General features: G+C 41.1%; 2 protein-coding genes across 2 annotated transcripts in view; one reads left to right on the forward strand and one right to left on the reverse strand.

Moving 5' to 3' along the window:
* Positions 1–2,599: 2,599 nt before the first annotated feature.
* LOC118517691 (F-box/SPRY domain-containing protein 1) overlaps positions 2,600–19,935 on the reverse strand; it is a 98,314-nt gene continuing 80,978 nt past the window's right edge. The window contains exons 4-5 of the mRNA XM_036064113.1: positions 3,065–3,100; positions 2,600–2,989 (exon numbers count right to left, since the gene is read on the reverse strand). Of these exons, the coding sequence (XP_035920006.1) occupies positions 2,969–2,989; positions 3,065–3,100 (57 nt within the window). The 3' untranslated portion in view covers positions 2,600–2,968. The remainder of the gene's footprint in view (positions 2,990–3,064; positions 3,101–19,935) is intronic.
* Positions 3,012–11,778, forward strand: LOC118517688. The gene is made up of 5 exons (XM_036064099.1): positions 3,012–3,780; positions 8,759–8,939; positions 9,024–9,142; positions 9,231–11,254; positions 11,334–11,778. Exons 2-5 carry the CDS (start codon positions 8,781–8,783, stop codon positions 11,555–11,557), a joined length of 2,526 nt encoding a protein of 841 aa, XP_035919992.1. The 5' UTR covers positions 3,012–3,780; positions 8,759–8,780; the 3' UTR covers positions 11,558–11,778.

Genomic DNA, 19,935 nt, shown 5'->3' on the forward strand with positions numbered 1-19,935 from the left:
TAGATATTTGGCCGCATGTAGGTCTGACTACTTTCATACGGGTAACATAAAGTCACAGAAGGCCAGAAATGGCAGGCCAAGACCTCTCGAGGTTGTAGTGCCAAGGAAGAAAAAGAAGATATTTGGCATTTTTAATATTGCTAGTATTCCTTCCATTTTTCGATACTTAAATCCTCTTTTTTAAAAACCCTTTTGAAGATGTATTTCTGCTTAAGAAGCAACATCCACAAGCAGTGTGAGACGTTGATAAGCAAGGCGTTGGTAAATACATACTTTGCTTATCATGGGTATAGAAAATCGAAAAACTGGTGCAGTAATAATGAAATCTAGTTTTTAGACCGGTAAAACTGTAACAGAATATAGAAAAAATATAATAAAATAATCAGTCTTCTGGAAAACCAACTACAGCAGTGCACCTGAACAGTGTCGCAAGCATAGTTCTGCTTCAGACTGTAGTATAAAGTATTATTAGCATGTAATTGACAACTAAATAAGTTTTACTAACAAAAAACTATAAAGCATATAATATAATAAAAAATGTGCATCAAGCAATTGTAAAACAATATCAGTTAATATAAAACTCCTGTTTAGTAACTGGCATATAGCAACTAAAATAACATGCACATTGTAGCAGTCTCATCGATAAAGCGCATTACTTATGCATAATCTGTCTTATCGTGTGTTGCAAACTTGTTATCGTGCAATCTATGCGGCCTCTGCCGGTGATCTGGTTCACGGGAACAGTGCAATTTGCATAACTTACCGCACAAGTAGGAAGTGTAGGAACATTTTTGATACGATACGTACTGGGTGCTGGGTTTCCGCTGTTGCCGCTGCTGCCATGGCTGCTGCCAGCCAAGCGGATGTATTACGTTTTGCGCAGGCCCTTCTCGTAGTTTCGTTTTTGTGTGTGTTTTGTTTTAGTTGCTTCAGTTGGGGGAAGCAGTAGGAATATGTCACATGCACCGTCGATCGGAAAATCGTGATCAACGAGAAACGGTTGCGTCATTAATTATTATTTTATTACGCATGATTGATGGCTCGATAAAACTGATTCATTTTCCGTCCCACCGACTTTGAAGGTATACCAAATGATTTTGAAGGTACACGGTGCGCGTGCACGGGAGATAAACTTATGACGCAATGAGTGCAGTGTGTAGTGATACGTGCTGGTCCATGTTCATGGCTCTTAATAATTGCTTTAGCTTTGGGTGACAGCAGTACGCGTTTGGGGTGCATTAGTAGATTAGTTAATTTCGAGGGAATGACGTTACGGAGCAATTCGTTCTTCATCTTTATATTAGGCTAGTTGAGGTCTAGTTGAGGGCTCAATCATTTCATTTCCTTTTTTGTGGATACTCCTTCTTTTCTGGCACTATAATCTCTCGGTGATCTAGCTTAGGTCCACTTATTCCGAATCAACTAACTTTTTGTCCTAATTTACCTAATATTTGTTTTTACCGGGGGCGGCCCGGTGGTAAAGGTAACAACGGCGCCCGACTTCAAAGGGCAGGATCGGGGTTCAAATCCCATCTAGACCGTTCTCTCGTTGTGAGGACTGACTATACAACTACGTAGTATCGTTAAGTCTAGAAATGAGAAAGAGAGAGAGAGAGAAAGAGAGCGAGAGGGAAAGAGAGAGAGAGAGAAAGAGAGAGAAGAGAGAGTTCTTTTAAGCAGATAGTAAGTCCTGCAAACAGGGATTGTCTGGTTGGTATTTGATAACGGTCTTGTCGTGTGCAAGACTCTTTTTGCCTTATGTCTCGTACAGTTTTTTTTTTTCTTTGGTATTTTAGTCGTTAGTGTTTTTTGTATTTTAACTCAGGATGAAATAACTAGCTAAATATCACAGAAAGGCCTTCTTCCCGTTATACCCGATGTAGTTGGTTGTTCAGTATATTCGTCGATTTTACGCTTTCTTTAAATATTATACTAGTTGTAAATATCTATAACTTTGAAAAACGATGTTTTTATAATTCATAAGTTAGGTCTTCTTATAATGTTATTGGGTTATTTTTAATCCTTCAAACGTTAACCTTTTGCTTATTTTTCCCTTTCAAACGATTAGCTTAATTCGTCGCTTCTTTCTTTTTAATGTTATTCGTAAAATATTGCTTTCTCATAATAGATTGTTTTGTATCTTTGTCTGAGCTATCTTCACATTTACCCATTTGTCCTTTTTTTCTATAAAATTTCTTTCTTTTAATTATTTCTAGAGCTTTTTATGAGTGTTACTCAGACTCTAACATAAGTGCTTGCAATCTTTGCTTACGGTCCTATGTAGATGTGTTAATGCAATATGTCTTATGTAGACATATAATGGTAGACTAATATTACTTGGGGCGGTCCGGTTGCCGAGACGATAACGGCGCAGGTCTTCACACGGCAGGACCGGGGTTCAAATCCCATCCAGTCCGCCTCACTACTTTACTACGGGTAAAATTAAGTCACAGAAAGTCAGAAATGGCAGACCGAGACCTCTCGAGGTTGTAGTGCCAAAGAAGAAGAAGAAGAATATTACTTCAGTAATATATTTGCTGAAGAAGTACTGCTGTATCGTGCTGTATAGTGCTGTATCGTACTCGATCTTACTTGTTTGTACACTTGTATTTTTTCCAGTGTTATACATTCATTACTATAGAAAGTAGGCATATATAGTATTTCGTGTTATACAAGACGTATTATGCTACACAACGCGGCGTTGGGGTGCCCGTAGTTAGTCTTTCCTTTTTTTGTGTTTGTTACGAAAAGCCGGTTTATTTCCGCCGATCGAAATTCTCTGCACTCGATGATCGCGGTTCGCGAGATGATGGAAAACTCTCTTCCACGCTCTCGCTCGTACACATCCGAGAAACTGCCGGATAGCCTCCGCGGAAGGTAGATCTTAACCGTTGTGTGGTGTGTCTGTCTGTCTGTCTGTCTACCACTCTCAACGCACTAGCGCTCTCGCGCTCCATGATGCACAGCATCACGACCGATCGGTTCCCGGCTGGAAAGAAATGTTAAAAATAAGTGCGGTCCATTATTTCGCGATCATTTCTTCAAAAACCTTGGTGGTACTAACACGTTCCACTGTGGTGTAGCACAGTTTCTCATCGTGCTGGTTGGTTGAAGGTGTTAAAGTAGTTATGTTTTGAGGAAAGAGAGAGAAAGAGAGAGGGAGCGACAGAAAAAGATTAGTGGTCTTTCGGGAAGAAATGAATCTCCATTGTTACGTAGCGTGAACATAGCCGGAAAGGAAGCAACAGTCGGGAAATTGAACGCAAACAAAAAGCAAACAAACGTCACGCAAACAAAGCATAAGTTTGTTTTTGAGGTGCAAAGTGTGTGGACGAAGTCACCAAAGTGTAGACGGTCCGGTCCGTCCGGGTGCTCAGTGTTTGCCAGTGAGAAGAAAGTTAAACGCTTATGTGTGATCAGTAGTAGCAGACCACCAACTTGAAGTACAAACAATCAAAGTTGTTGAAATAATTTGTTGTGGACTTTTTTTAAGTTCTTTCACATTGTGCTATAAAATGTGTGCTCCAGTGAGATAGTACATTTTATTACCAGTGTTATGGTGTTATATCTTATTCACAGCGATTCGTTGCTTTTATTAGTAAATTCTACTTTGGAACAGCATCCGTGACCGAATGGTCATTAAATCGTTGTGACTTTTGTGGCATTCATTTAATGAAGCAGTGAATCAAAGCATTAAAATTGTTTTTAGACCGTGTATACCCGAAAATACTGACTGTTTATAATATTATGTATTGATGTGAGCTGATGTGTTAGTTAAAGGTGAGCTTTTGGTATAAATCATTAACTTTTTTTTATTCATAAGGAACGGCCTAGCCTAGCCTATTTTATATAAACCATTAACCTTTAAAATCAAATTTTAAAATGCTTTTGGTGAGTATGCGAATACTGCGAGTGCAAGTATTCGACTACATACCGGACTGCCTCTTTCACGCGGCAAGTTCAAGGTGGCGCAAGGAGGTTTGGCACAAGAGGTCGATGCCATGTTTATAATGTTTTGTGGACGACACATATTTCGGTTGTTTTGTAGAATGCTTAATAAATTACTATTTTGATCTATTGGGAAGGATTTTTTGAACAAGAGTAAGAAATCGGCTGTTTCTTCTATTTATTTTTGATGTTAACGTACAAGCAAAAAACTAATAAGCCATCTTATATATGCAGTGCTTTTTTCAAAACCTGTCAACCTATAAAAAAACAATAAAAATAATTAAAAAAAGTATTAATTTTAAAGTATGTAAAACAAAAGCAATTTCTGCAAACTAAAACACAGAAAGAGAAAACTTTTCACCATTCTTCAGTGTTTCTTGGTTCCAAAACCCAGAGCGATTGAGTAAGACGATGTTAATGAACTACGAAGTCACAGTAGAAAACGATAATTTAATTAATTATGAACGGATCTACCGACCGTTGGTTGTTAGTTACTATGACTACCGTTCCATTTAAGCTTTCGCATATTATGAATTTGATAATGTGACGATTACGCAAGCAATCGCTTGATTACGACAAAGGGAGAGAAAGAAAGGAAGAGAAAGAGAGAGAGAAAGAGAGATAGAGAGAGAAACGAGACAGATGAGAGATCTTTCTCTTTGCACCATCAACCGTTCATGTTCCGCGGTGCAACTGAAAAGTAAAAGGTGTGACCTTCCAAAAGAAAGTGAACCTTTTTAATGCTCTTTGCGGCTACTACGCCAGGGTAAAATATCACGCATATTATAACGCCTTGTTTTATTCGCTCGTTAACTATTTAGTTCTGAGATTTAAACAAGTTTTATTTTTAAACACATTTTTCATAAAAGTGATGATGATTAATGAATGAATAAAAGTGAAATATGATACGTCTGATACGTATGGAGCAAAACACATGCAATTCAATCCAATGTATGTTAAAGAAGGATTTAAGGTATCACCGTTTATTTATGCAACCGTGCTGCACCCATTAAAAAGTTGTCGACGTTTGCAGCTTACAAAACAAACACAATTATCTCTACAAGGTAGTTTTACATTTGCGCCGAGCGCATGAAATTGCTCCTGCGAACCCCATCTGGTGGTCCGTCATCATCTCGTTGCTTATGGCCATCGTCGTTACAGCTTAAAGATGGCCCTGCGGCCCGGAGGAACGTTGACAGCTATCTACGCTGGCAGCCATATATAATGCCTTGTAACTTTTACGTTGTCCCTATCCAAAATCCCACACTTTTCACCTAGAGTGTTTGTTTCACCGTAGTAGAGTGATTGTTTTTAAGATGCTTTTCTCTCAGCCAGATGATTATGCCAGATTTTCTGGCCACTTTGAGGCTACTTGTTACTTTTAGCATTGGACGTTTGACCAAAGCGTCTCGGGCTGAACTCCGCTTTAGTTTTTTTTCTCCCAAACCGGTCACATCGCGTTGGTTTATTTAGCTTTCATTTAACTGATTCCCAATCCAGCCGGTTTCTCTTCCTGCTTTTCTCCGCAAGATACGTTATCTTGCGCCAAGTTACACGCGCGGTGCGGTGCGTTTAACAACCTGTGGGAATCATTTAACGGAGTAACACGGAAGGGAATAGGGCCGTTTTTTTGTCGACTAGTTCGTTCAGTTGCTCAATCGTTTGCTGCATAAACTATTGCGAGAGTTTTTGGTTTTTTGGTTCTTTTGGTTGTTGAAAACGTATAAAACGACTTCCCTAATTTTGAGTGAAAAATAGTTTTTTTTTTTTATTCAATGGGAACAGCTTGGCCACATTTATATTGAAACTAGTTAAATTAGATAAGACTTTCCGCTTACGTTTTGATGGGGCAATCTAATGTTGAATAACCTTGTGATGAATCTCTATTTAAAAAAAGTTTATTTTATTTTGTTTATTTATTTACTGTTCCCAAACTCATCATATACTAGCGAAAGAAAATTCAATACGTGGTACGCAAGATTGATTAAAAAGATTGTTTATGCTAATGCTGACATTAACTGAGTTATTTTGAGCTAGATTAGAACTTACCATTTTTAAAATTGGGAATCATTAGAACCAAATTCATTCGATGTGATTCAGTGGCGTTCAGTTCCTGCTAGGAGCCTGGAAGTTTATTTTCTCAAAAATGTAAGGGACGGCAATGAATCCACTGAGAAGCTTGTGTGAAAAATGCGTTGGACTATCATTCGCCTATGTTATGGACGGACCCCAAATTCGCCAAATTACGGACCCCTAGAACGGTAACTACGAGATAAAGGCAACATATAAAGGATCGTACGTGTACATTTTCTTTGCACTGAATCCAGCCTGCCTGTGCTGTACGGTTGCATACGTCTTTAAATAATACTAATAAATTCTATTGTTGGCCAACCTATAGCGCAATATAAAGATGCTAGACAAATATAAAAAGATTGCATGTACAAAAAATGAAGCCGGAAAGCCGAAACGCTTTCGAAATTTCTAACTCGCATTGTTCTTGGAGAGTCAACCTACAGTCGAATCTAAATGACGATGTACGTTTGTTCGCGGAACTTAGATGCCAGTTAATTAATTAGCGAATAGTATTGGTGACGTTTTGTTTGCGAACGTTATCACAGAACACTTTTGCACTTGAAGTTTATTGAACACCGTTAGGAACACCATACTATTGACATTCGCAAGGAATTTCCTTCTCGAGTTTTTTTTCTAAATAAAACAGCCTGGCCGAATTGCTCCTCGTAAATTTACTTTGTAAAATCAATTATATTTAAATGTGACCAAAAGTGTACTTTTTTATCAGAATAGTGTTTAAAAAAGTGGTGGGGCTGTTCGGTGACCGAGGCGATAACGGCGCCGGTCTTTACACGGCAGGATCGGGGTTCTAATCCCATCCAGACCGCCTCCCCCCGTACGCAGGGCTGACTACTTTACTACGGGTAAAATTAAGTCACAGAAAACCAGAAATGGCAGGTGCCGGGAAATGTTGTAGTGCCAAGGAAGAAGAAGAAATGTTTGAGGTTTTGAAATAAAATGTTTAATTTAAATTTGACCAAATGCTGTTCATAAATTCTTATATCCTTAATATAGACTCAATATCTACAAAGGATTGAGCACACAACGTTGCAGAGGAATTTGGCTAAAACGCTCGAAAAGAATGCAAGTTATTTGAGTTAATACCGTATTTAAATATGATTTCACATTTAACCCCAGTTCAAACAAAATGCAAAGACGGATCTTGATGCGGCTGATGCAAAGCAGTGAAAATGTCTTCTTGTGAAAATGATGGTTGAGTGAGCAGTCACTGTCTCTTATGAAACATGTTCATCATTCTTTAGATGTTAAAAGATGTTTTGATTGAAGTTCCACGACTGTTTGCTGTCTACCATACCAGTGGCTCTAAATCAATTGATTATGCTGTAAAATGTTGTCCAAAAACATAGTTGCGTTAGATGGTAGATTATACGAGTCATTCAAAAAAGGTATTGAAAATAGGTAAACTTAACTAAACATGCTAATATATTCCGGAAGAGTTGCACAGGAGATGTAATACTTACTTACATATCAGGACGCTACAACTGCTTCTCGGAATTGGTCTGCTGCCTGCATACCGCTCGCTTGGTCTTGGTCTGTTTTTCCAATAGCCTGGCTTTTCTAACGGGAGCTTCAACACCATCACTCCATCTCAGTTTGAGCCTCCTACCAGGCCTTCACTAGCCTCCAGATGGCCTAAGATTTTAAGAACTGAAACGTTCCCGGTGCCACTCTCATGACATGGTCCTCGATCTTTGATAGCTCTTGGTCTTCCACGTCTGGATTTCACTGACTAAATTTTCTACGTAGCTGGATAGTCAGTCATGCGTACGAGGAGGCAGGCCCGGATGGGATTTGCCCAGCGCCGCTACCGTCTCGGCCACCGGAGCGCCCCACACATACGGGGTCAAAAATCCTTCTGAGCATCTTCTTCGTATCTTCACTGTTGCAACAGATATTTCGAGTGGAAAAGTTTCCTCAGACTGTAGTATGACCGGTGGGCCGCCAGCACCCTTGGGCGTACATATTTAAGCCTCTATGTTGCCGTCGATGTAGACTTTTGGGTCAAAGCTTATAGTACGAAAATTTTCTGTTCAACGATTGCTTTTTCATATCTGCTTCAAATCAATTGATAAAGCAGTACAATGTTCTGTTACATTAGATCAACCGCTACTACATAGGAACAGGGTATGGGCATCAATTGACTTTTGTTTATGTCTAAAGTCTGAATAGATGCCCCCCCCCACACACGGGCACTCATTTTTGCAACTGAGTTACCCAAAAAGTTACCCGGTATATTTTTCAGACTTATTTATTTATTATTTTTAACTATGATAGATAATTATAACATAGATTTCTCACATTTTTGCTTAATTTTTACCTAAATTTAAGGTAACTCAGTAGTGAAAAGTGAGTGCCGTGAGTGGGGGGGGGGGGGCCACTATTCAGACTTTAGCTAAACTTAAGTAAAAAGTTAAGCAAAAGTATGAAAAATTGTTGTTATAATAATTTAGAATAATTATAAATAATACATAAATAAATTATTGTAGTAAAAAATCTGAAAAAGGTACTCTTTTGCGTAACTCAGTTGCAAAAATGAGTGCCCGTGAGTGGGGGGGGGGGGGGGGGGGGCATCTATTCAGACTTTAGCCCACGGGATTGATCGGGTTTTTTTTACAGTGTTTGCATTTCACCGTTCAATACAGAGCTTTATTGAACAGTTTTTCCCATGCGGCCTAGATTTGGTTTAATAAAAATATATATGTTTATTTCTTTACAGTTTGGTTTTTGAATAATACAGAATGCTGGTGCCACTAGCATTGCTCTTAACATTCATCTTGCGGATAGAGATCCATGCGGAGAGTGCCGACACCAACAGACACAATCAAAATGATTTAAATCCGCTATGGCAACATCAACCTGAAGCATCGATTCTGCCAACGATTGTGCCCGGAGAACAGGTGAATAACTTTTCAATATAAAATATGCGGTTGTAGAAATGTAATGCTCTGGATCAATAATAACACCAAATGATGTATTCAAAGGTCTATCCTCATGGAGTGGTCCGGTATCAGCACATGATCAACAACTCACCGAACAGCAATTATTTTGTGTACTACACAGACAACATTGCTGATCAACAAAGACCGCAGTATTTGCAAGGGTAAGATAAAGCATCCACTTACCTTTAACGCATTTTAACAAACAGTGTAGAAACAATAACTGACCCCGGTTTGTTTGCTTAATTTTAGGTACAGTATCCAAAACAATGATGCTTCGCCAGGAATGGTTGCGTACAGCTCAAACTCCGTTCCTATCCAACTAGTTACGTTAGTTCAACCGGCAATAGGAAACCAGGAAGTGCCGAACGTTACCGACAGTACACTTATGGACGAGTCTGGAATTAAAAAGCTCGTTTCAAGCACTCAGAATTTAGTGAGCAATGAAGATGTGGTGGACATTAACAATGCAGAAGAAGGTATCACGGAGCGTGCGCAAAACGTAACCGAAGCACACTCCACAGCAGACGATAGTGTGCCAAGCGAAAGCCAACAGTCGGAGAAGGCTGAAAGCTTTGATCAACCCATCGTTGTCAGTGATAGTGATGCGGCCGAGTCGAGCGGTATCCAGCACCGCCAGCCGAACGACAGATCATCACACGCTAAGCAAATCAATGTAGAAATTCTAGGCGAATCGGAAGATCACAACAATGGGCAATACTTGAAGGAAACCACCATTTTAGCAACCAAACCGGCCGAACCGTGTGATGAGAGCGATAAGGCAGAAGGGATTCTGATAACCAAGCAGGAAGTTACTACCTTTAATCCAGTGACAGTGACAGGCCTTCGTGGATCAACTGCGGGACGATTGAGCAACCGATACAAGAGCTCGCAGACGACAGCAAATCCAAATATAATAATTTCAACAACCCCGAAAAGTGCTCCTACCGTCGTTACGGTAGCACCCAAACCGGTGTCCTCTCGGTACTTGGCTCCGATTCAGGCTGGCCTACGTTTGTCGAACACAGAAAAAGCTCGGGCCGAAGACTGCCGAGACGATGGTGCTCAGTTGAAGAAGGAGCAAACGGTCGTCGAAGTGCAGAAAAGTGTCAATATCAAAAACATACTGATTAACCAGGAGACCCCAAATTTCCGCCAGTTTGGTAGCAGAACGAAGATCATCAAGCAGCCTGTGTACGTTGAGAAGCCCGTCGATCATATCGTGACGCAACCGGTGTTTATCGAAAAACCTGTCGACAGGATCGTAAAGCAGCCCGTGTACGTGGAAAAGAAGGTACAGCAGATCGTAAAACAACCCGTATACATCGAAAAACCCGTGCCTGTACCGGTCGATAGGATTGTGGAGAAGCCGGTATATCACACACGCTACGTTGACCGACCGATCCCGATCGAGCATCAGGTTCACGTACCAGTGGAGAAGATAGTCGAAAAACCGATCCCGGTAGAGAAAATAGTGACGCAGCAAGTAAAGGTGCCCTACCCGGTGGCACACATCATCGATCGGCCGGTAGCTGTAGAAAAGATTGTGGAAAAGCCTGTAACGGTCGAAGTGGCGCGCTACATCGATCGTCCCTATCCGGTAGAGAAGATCGTTGACCGTCCAGTACCGGTAGAGGTGCCGGTAGAGAAAATCGTCGAAAAGGTTGTTGATCGCCCGGTGGAGGTAGAGCGTGTCGTTGAAAAACACATCCAGGTCCCGGTACCGGTAACGGTGGAAAAGGTTGTGGAAAAGATAGTCGATCGTCCCGTGCCTTATCCGGTTGAGAAAATTATTGATCGCCCGTATCCAGTAGAAAAGATTGTGGAAAAAATTGTTGACCGGCCATATCCAGTGCAGGTGCCGGTGCAAGTGCCGGTCCATTACCCGGTAGAGGTCCCCGTCGGTATCCCGATACCCTACCCGGTGGAGAAGTATGTTCCGCTCCCGATTCACGAACCGAAACCAACACATTCCATTATAAAAACGGTGCACCATGAACATTTCGACATTGGCAAGTTCCTGGCACAGAAGAAGAAACATTTCGTAGACCATTTCTTCCCCAAGTCACACCATCCTTCGAAAGTGATCGTAGAATCTCCGGGAAAGTATGTTTTTCAGCCAAATTTTAGATATCCCAAAAATGATCTGCATTACGGAGCATCAGCATCGATCCCGGTAATTGTGGATGCTAATCATCTGAATGTACAACCACACTTTTTGCACGAAAAACACAACTCCGGTTTAGGAGCAGTTTTTAATGGTGATGCTTACGCAGGTAAGTTACGAGAAAACACACTTGAAGCATATGCACGTGTGAACCATGGCTAATAAATATTCTTATCCGATTGTTACAGGCAACTTCGGCTACATTCACCACGAACCGGTGGTGAAGGATGATTACGTGGGGCCTACACCGTTGCTGGACGACCATTGGGCAGCTAAGAGCGATGTGAAGTTTAGACGAAGCCCTAGCTATGGCAAGAGTCTACGCATCGAATACGGAGGATTTAAGCCTCCATTAGTGCCATCGGTGGAAATAGACGAACACGGCGTTCCCTTGTCAAAGACGAACAACTGAGTTCTGTAAGAATCGTCTGAATAGGTTTTGGTTAGCAAATTACGGCAGTAGTTTAAACTTTTAAACGTGTTAACTATCTGTTTGTTTTACTTAGCTGCGAGCAGTTGTGTGTTTTCTATTTATTGTTTTCGATTAAGCCAATAAACGTTGTTCAGTGCGCTAGATACAAATATGTTGGAAATATGTAATAAAATGCGTTTTTCGTAGAGGTTTATACATTAGCATATTTGGTTTATCGGTTGGAAGGAGTATCCGAATATCCTTGTAAAAGTACTTTGTCTGGCAATATTTTTGCTATACCACAATATATTTTTAAGCACTAAATTTATCGCACTAACTGCGTAGACCGGCTTAGCTGTAGCTTCTACCGCCGTTCACACGTCAGGTTCGGAATTTTCAAAGCTACTTCGTATTATTAGTGCTGTTTATTTCTGATTGTATTATAAAGCACAACTATTTGTCTAGATTAAATCTTTGTTGGTTCAGGTATGTGCCGATGAAAATACAGTTTTGACTGCATTCGATTAACACAGGAGCGCTCCGGTGGTAGAAGCGATAACAGCGCCGGTCTTCACAGGGGGTCGAAACCCATCCACCAGACCGTCTTCCCCGTACACAGGGCTTACTATTTTACTATGGTTAAGAGCAAGTCACAGAAAGCCAGATATGGCAGGCCGAAAACTTTCGGGTATTTAGTGCCAAGGAAGAAGAGACTACAATGAAGCCTACAGCGTCATGTGGTAGATTATCGACAAGGGCACACGATAATTCACAACAAAGATCTAAAGCTTTAATGGACAATGGTTTATAGCTCAATCAGTGAACCAAGAATTATCTTGGAATCTGCGATTGCCTGTACGTGCCAGTAATATCAAGCTGCCTGGTGTAGAACAGTGCGAGGTAGTTCTCCGATTATAGCAGAATTGGGGTAGCGCGATGATAAATATGCAAAGACAATGAACTTTGTTGAAGGCTGCGGTGGGCTGGTCGTGTCATGAGAATGACACGGGACGACACAGCCCGTAAAGTCCTTTTAGACCGACTGCACGGACAGAGAGTAGGTCCAAACTGAGATGAAGCGATGATAATGATGCGTCCGCCAGAACCGCACTAAACTGGACCGTGAGCGGTATCAAGGATTGTTGCAGCAGCCCAAGACCGCGAAGGATAAATAAGAAAGGTAGGTAATGAACTTTGTTATGTTGAAGAATATTCCGAACGCTATCCCTCCAGTGCAACCGCTCGTATTATAAGATGCCGTACTATTTGGATCGATTTTTTTCTATTTTTTTATTTGGGCGGCGAAGGGCCAGTGGTAAATGAAGCTTTCGTAAGAACGGTATTTCGGGTGTATTGCAAGAAATTCACGTCGTAATGAGATAAAATCTGTACGAAAGCCTTTGTACGATAGAGAAGATGCAACCGGCAACACTGTTGTCACAGGTCGAACAAGACTGTGAACAGCATTTCCAGCAATTTAGGGCACGGAACAAGCATGGACACAACATAGTGAAGTTACTAATTAGTCCGGAAGAGATGGAAATGTTGGGGGAATCAAAAGTAGCGGTCGAGAAGCGATAGGGTCAAGACCATCTCAGAAAGGGATAACGTGTAGAGACCTTGGCCGCTACGATTATCAGTTTTCGATAAGGATACGTGTAGCCGCGGCTAAAGAAGCGGCCGTGAGAACAAATTGCGGCTGATTGCGAGAGGAGAACGAGCGAACCGAAAACCGAGAGAACGAGCGATCGGACGAAGCGGAGTTCGATGATCGAACGGTTTTGCGGTGCGATAGCGAAAAAAAGGACGATTTTGTTAGCGGTTATCAAGGAGTTTGGTGGTGGTTTCTGGTGCGTGGAATAAAGATTAGTTGGTTTTGGCGTTGAATTAGATAAAAATATTTTATTTATAAAGGAGAAGGAAAGTAGATAGGCGTTTTTGTAATAAACGAAAACAGTCATATAACGGTCACTAATTTCTGCGATCTAGAAAACTCGAGCAACACACATCATGCACACTGATGCGCCTGGCTATCTTTGTGGAGCGACCCCGAGTTAGAGGCGGCACAGATATCCTAAAGGTGGCCAATTCCCGAGTGTTTCGTTGGCTGTGACACGTAAAGAGGATGCTGGACTAATTCCGCACCAAGAAGCTGCTTGTCAGCTTTTTGATGAGCAGAGAGCCGTAGAGGAGGACAGTGAGTTCGTTGCCTGCTTCAGTCAACGAAGTCTAACCTAAGTCGGAGATCGGATGCAGCCGTGGAAACGGTCGGATTCCGAGTTTCATGGAAACGGATGGGCGACATGATGATGATGTCGTATAGATGTGCTCTACCTTGAGGAGGCCAGGAAGAAACTGAAGATATTGGTTACAAGCAAAATGATCAATTGTGCATAGCTGGTCGTGCTGACAATCTTCGGTTGCTTGTTAACTTTCAATAAACGCCAAACGCGAAATAAATAACACATGATAAAAGAGAACGTAGACAACATAGCTGCAGATATTAAAACGCTACACTCTCGCTAGCGCATTTTCCTATGAGACTGTCTGGGAGTCTTACGCTGGTTCTGTTCCAGCCTTCAAGACATAACGACTTTTTTTTTCATTAATTGTTTGTTTTACTTCAACTATTAATGTTTCATTGTTTCTTGCTTATTATGACATTTTTTCATTTCCTACTTTGTTTAAGCTCTTGGCCTAATTTCAAACGCTCCGGGTCAAACTTTGCTTTCTCATTTTGTGCGTCACTTCGTTTAACTTGGTAGTAATATATTTATGTTTTGACTTTACTTGCGCTTTCCAGGTGTACTGTTGGTGCTGAATTGCAAGCGCACAGCCGCCTACGCTGCATGTTTATGGTTGTCACGACCTTCACTAACTAGCTAACGCTGACTGAGACCTTCGACTGGCTCTTCATGTTTATGATGACTTAACAGTGGTATGGACATATGTTTTTTGTAAATCCAAATGAGTCACCTCTAAAGGCTTCTCAGCAGAATTGACTGTCCAGCTAGAGGGAAACTATGCCAAGGAAGTTAAAAAAGAGAATAAAAAAATTCAAACGAGTTTAGTGCAAAACAAGTAAGGAGGAGATAGAAATGATCAACTGTTTTGAAACATTTTAATGTTAAAACAAACCAATAACTGAACTTATAATTTCTCTCTTCTTGATTTAACGACCTCCTTTTTCTTAGGTCATGCCTGCCATTCCTAGGTTACTAGACTTAATGATACCCACGTAGTTGGATACACAATCCTCACTACGGAGGAACGGTCCGTATGGGATTTGAGCCCCGGTCCGACTGTGTAAAGGCCGGCGCTGTTGTTGCCTGGATCACCGGACCGACCCTTCTAATGCACATATCTTATTGATGCAGGTTAAGCACGACAGAATGCTGTTTAATGCTGTGGAGCATTTTAACCATCCTCAACATTTTCTCCCGTTAAGGCTCTTGGTGGAGCCAGTTCCGACAAGTGGGGGTAATTACGGCACAAAGTGTTTGCTTGGAGGGGCAATCGATTTTGAACTGGCATGGTCTTCAAACTCTGCAATTTCAATTATGTGGTTGAATGGTGTCATTCTGTTGAAACCTTATGCTAGAATGGTAATTGATTGTTTATTATAAATCGGATGATGTTCCGACTAGAACTGACATTTAACTTTTTAAACTATGAATGATACGTTTATGAATTAATCATAATGAACTATGAATGATACGATAAGACCAGTGATGGCACTGATTATTCCTAAGATAAAAGATAAGGTAAGATAATTTCACATGTCTTTTTCTCTTCTCACCATGTAATATCGTTTCCTGCTGAATTACAGTTAAATAGGGCACATTTCGCTGTACAAAATTCTTCATGTGTCAGCGGCAATGCTAAAACCTGTCCAGTCCTAATACATTAGGCAATTGAAATAGTTTTTGTGTGCATAGTAGTAAAACGGCCTGGCCTCATTTGCAATAAAAGGACGCTTTTTAACAGGGGTACATTAAGAGCTCGTTGGATGCTTGCTAACAATTATGACGGCTAATGTGTTCAAGCAGATTGCTTCCTACACACGGTGAAAAGCCAATCAAGACCGCTGTAGACGAAAGATGAAGGGTGAAAAACAATCGGAAGAATGGAAAAAGAGAGCGCGAGATCGCCGAACCAATTATCACCTTTAACGTCGGCAATTGAAAGATGTTTGGAGCGGTGAAGTAGTTGGTGAAGAATTTCATGGATTTTTTTACCAGAGATGCAATTTGCAACCGATGAAGGAAGGTCTTCAAGATCAAACCGATTTCCAGCCGCGCAGGCTCTAAACACATGCAGGCCACAAGCCCTACGCTGAACAAAAACTGTTTGGCTATTGAAAACATTTCAATCCCTTGATCATTATCGAGTGTTATGAGCAAGTGTTCTACAAAAACTTTTCCCATTCTTCATTTTGAATTTCAGACACTAATTGTTTGTGTTGCCAAAAGGGAAGGTCCTACGGAAGTTACTCGCAAACCACCACAGATGGCCTTATAATTTCCCATTCGTAGCACATACTTTTGCTATCGCTCGCTTCATGACATGTAATTTTAACTGGTTAAGTAAATATCGAACGTATGCTCACGTGAAAGTATCGTTGTCTATGAAATCAGCAGACGATCATAAGTATCGATGAGCGGAATATCGAAATTGCGCCACGGCAAGTTTCGTCGTACCAGCTGTACATATGTGTACATAACTGCATAACTGGTTGCCACAGTCACCCGGAAGTTAATATTGATGTCCCTTAAACCTGTTGCCTTACGAATTCATTGCAAGTGTCGTAGTGGCGATTCGTGTGGAACGTCTTTTTGCCGTTCACGAACAGTGGTACTGTGATGATTTTTTTCAAAATCTGTGCTCATCGCCTACAAATTGTGCAGCAACCACGCAGCACAGGTGTTGGAAAAATAACGTCAATAAAATTTAACTTAAATGCGAACTTTAGCGTTTGTACTTACAAGGTGTTTAACATTTTTTGGAATAGTTTCTTGGTTGGGTAGAAGCACGAACGCAAGTGGTATAAATCCGGACAGTAGCTGATAGGACATACATATTTTTAATTACAATAAATTATTTCAATAAAATGTTTAATCATTAATTTATCAAATCTTCTTCTTTCTTGGCCTTACGACCTCTTAAGTCATGCCTGCCATTTCTGGGTTACTAGACTTATTGATACCGCATGGTTGGATAGTCAGTCCTCACTCTGGGGAAACGGCCCAGATGGGATTAGAACCCCTGTCCTGTCCTTGCCGTGTGAAGACCGGCGCCACTGTCGCATCCACTAGCGAGCCCCCCAATTCATTATATACATCTATAAAATGAGCATATCAAAAGAGTCACATTTTATCAAATAATCCTAGCCAAGACCTTAATAGTCAGTCCTATTCATAACAATGTTTCGGTTGGGATTTGGTGCTGATGCTATCGTGTTTTGCGATGCCTACATTTTAATTTTATGTAATTCAAATGTGGAATAGACATTTGAAAGATTTTTAGACACGAATAATATTTTAACTAATTTGAATTTTAATATAAACTCGTCAAAAACCCGATTTGATTGATAATGATTGTAATAATGATTTTTCGAAAGATGTTGCAATGTGTGAAATAACGATTTGCTTATCACAACACTTAACACTGATGGAAACAAACTTATCACAGCAAATAAATCGTAATGGACAATGTAACATAACCGGCTTGGCAAAATTGCAATGAAAACAAACAAAACGCCCATTCGCGACACGCTGGTGTATTCAAACCACCGAAATTGAAGTATTTATCTCGGGGCTATCGTCGATCACAATGAAACTAGGTGCTAACAAAGAAAAGTTATGCAACGGTGGGAAAACATTTGGCACCAAACGAATGTTGGGCTGTTAAATAAAGAAAGCAACGATTCGGAACACTCGTCGGTAGCCCATCTGGATTGCTTCGTATGTTTGTTTTTATAAATCGATGATATGACCACCAATTGTTCGAGTATCCTCTTGAAAAGCTATAGACACGGTTCACCTAACAATTGAAAACAAAAAAAGGGCATAAGCACAGTGAATTGCATCTACTGTATATGCTGGTACGCGGTGTTACTGATCGCATCTTTATGATCAGTGTGGAGCAAGTTTCATCGCTGCCATTTGTAGCTGAGTAGTTGTACGAAAGTGAAGATGGATTGTGTGTGGAACATCCATTTAACACAGATATCTAGTTCAAGAAAACGAGCTAAGCGGAAAAGAGGTCAATTTAAGGATGACTTGAGTTGAAAAGTGTAACTAGCTTTGAAATTATTTCTTTTTTCAGGGAGAAAACTTGCGTAATTTCCTTTTTTTTGTGTAACCTTGAGAAAATACAGAAGTATAGTGTTTAGTTATAAGCTAGATTTGTTTGCCAGTTTTGCATGCGCTATAGAAAATATTGTCTCGATTATTTCGAAACATGTTTGAAAAAGTAACTATCCAATGCGAGAAAAAAAAGTTTTAGTTGGTTTTTGATTGCAGACACTCAAAATGTAGGTGCGATACAATTCCATCAGTGAGTGCCCGAACTTCAAAAATCAGAGGTTACCGGGGTAACTTCAATAACTTCAGATCTAAGGAGACCTGCTGTCGAAATAAGCATGGGCATCTGGTCAGTTACTAACCATCGATATTCTCAGATTTTTGTTGAAATGTTTGGGTTCAGTTCAACGGTCAGACGAGTTCTACGAACCGTACAGTAATCTCACTCTAGTACATGTCATGTCATGAGAATGCCACCAGACGATCCAGCCCGTAAACTCGTCAATAAAAAAACATTATTCTAATCTCAAACAAAACTAATCTCAACCACGAGGTCCTGCTTAAAACCTCAACTCAAGTATGTCTAACTATGACCTCTCAGGAAACACGGTTACTCCATGCGCACAGCGGTTATGAAGAGCCATTTGAAAAAGAAGTATCAGTTACGGGATGGCGCGGTGCGCAGACTAAATCCATTTCCAAACGCTTTCTACGTCCTACAGCCATGTGCGCATCATGAAAGGACAATTTGGATGACAATCCAACAGCAAACAGGCCTTAGCCCCCAAGGAAAGGCTAGGATGATGATGGTTGTTTTCACTTTGCCACCCCAATTGGCGCATTTTCTTTCCTCCTTTTGACGTGCAGTTCGTGTTTCTAGCTTCACCTGCATTCGTGCAACTGGCTGGCTGGCGGCCTGTACGTGCGTATGCAGATGACTTGTTTCAAGTTCAAATTGCACCTCGCAATGTCCGTTCCGCGGTCATTATAGAAATGCACTTACGCAATAGGTTGATCGTTGGTTCGGTCGATCTGCTGTCGAGTGTGAAACGATGATTGGGAAGAGAAATGCATATATGCATCTACCCACCCAGAGTGGTGAATGCATGTTAATGAATTTTCATGTTGTTGACAAGACTTCGGTGTATGCGCCAGGTGCGCTTAATTCATTTCGTTTACACTATTTAATTTGGCACGTCGTAGTCAGCCGGCCTGACCTGCATCGTAATGCGAGCTCAAAACAAAATAAACCTTACGTTAGCTAGTAAAGTAAATGAATCGTAGGGTCAATGGAAGCATACAAATCATAAGCAACCATTTACGGAGCACGGACGAGCGCCCTGGATCGCGTCACCAAAGGTAGGGAAAGGTTAAGCTTGTTTTGCTGTTGCCAATCCGGCTCACACACTATGCTCGTAACAAGCACTCTCGCTTGTCACGCCGGCGGCTGGATTTGGTGTGGGCCATTGCGTTTTCATCTGCCTGCTATCATCCGGTTCGACTGCTTTCTTGTGCTTCATTAATTTCTTAGACTTTTATAGCCACACACTACCTTTAGCTCAGTGTGCTAAAGTTAGGGCGACCACTGTACGGATGCAGCCGATTGCTGACTCTTCGATACTGCGGAAAGTCAGCGTATTTTGCTTCCGCCATACCGAGCCGGTGGGATGCGTGAAAAGGGAAGTAGCTTGACTCCTTTTAAATCGCATCTCGATCGGGTGGACGTCGGCGGATGTGGACATTCCGGCTCCGCTTCCGAGATCGCCTTGCCGACGCCCGACGTAGATATCGTTTCTTTGCGATTAATTATGCTAAATCATGACATAACGAACTACACCGAGCTTGTTTACATGCAAGATCTGCCGGTAATGCGGTCACCGCAAAACAAGATGCAAAACGGGAAGTCTGTAACAGCAGGGTGACATATCAAAACGGAAGTCAGCGAAAGGGGCGCATTAATGGACGAATTTGTGCGAAGGAAAGTGTGCGCTTCCGATTGAAATGTGTGTGCGCAGTTTTGTTTACTTTCTTATTTGCTAATTGATTGACTGCTAGAACCATCGAAAGGCCATG

This window comes from Anopheles stephensi, chromosome 2 (genome assembly GCF_013141755.1).
Source record: "Anopheles stephensi strain Indian chromosome 2, UCI_ANSTEP_V1.0, whole genome shotgun sequence".
NCBI classification, from domain to species: Eukaryota; Metazoa; Arthropoda; class Insecta; order Diptera; family Culicidae; genus Anopheles; species Anopheles stephensi.

Excerpts from the sequence above, each read along its gene's own strand:
- LOC118517688 (XM_036064099.1), top strand. The coding sequence starts at position 8,781 with ATGCTGGTGCCACTAGCATTGCTCTTAACATTCATCTTGCGGATAGAG. Across the intron at positions 8,940-9,023 it reads CGATTGTGCCCGGAGAACAG|GTCTATCCTCATGGAGTGGT; the intron begins GTGAATAACTTT and ends ATGTATTCAAAG. Across the intron at positions 9,143-9,230 it reads AGACCGCAGTATTTGCAAGG|GTACAGTATCCAAAACAATG; the intron begins GTAAGATAAAGC and ends GCTTAATTTTAG.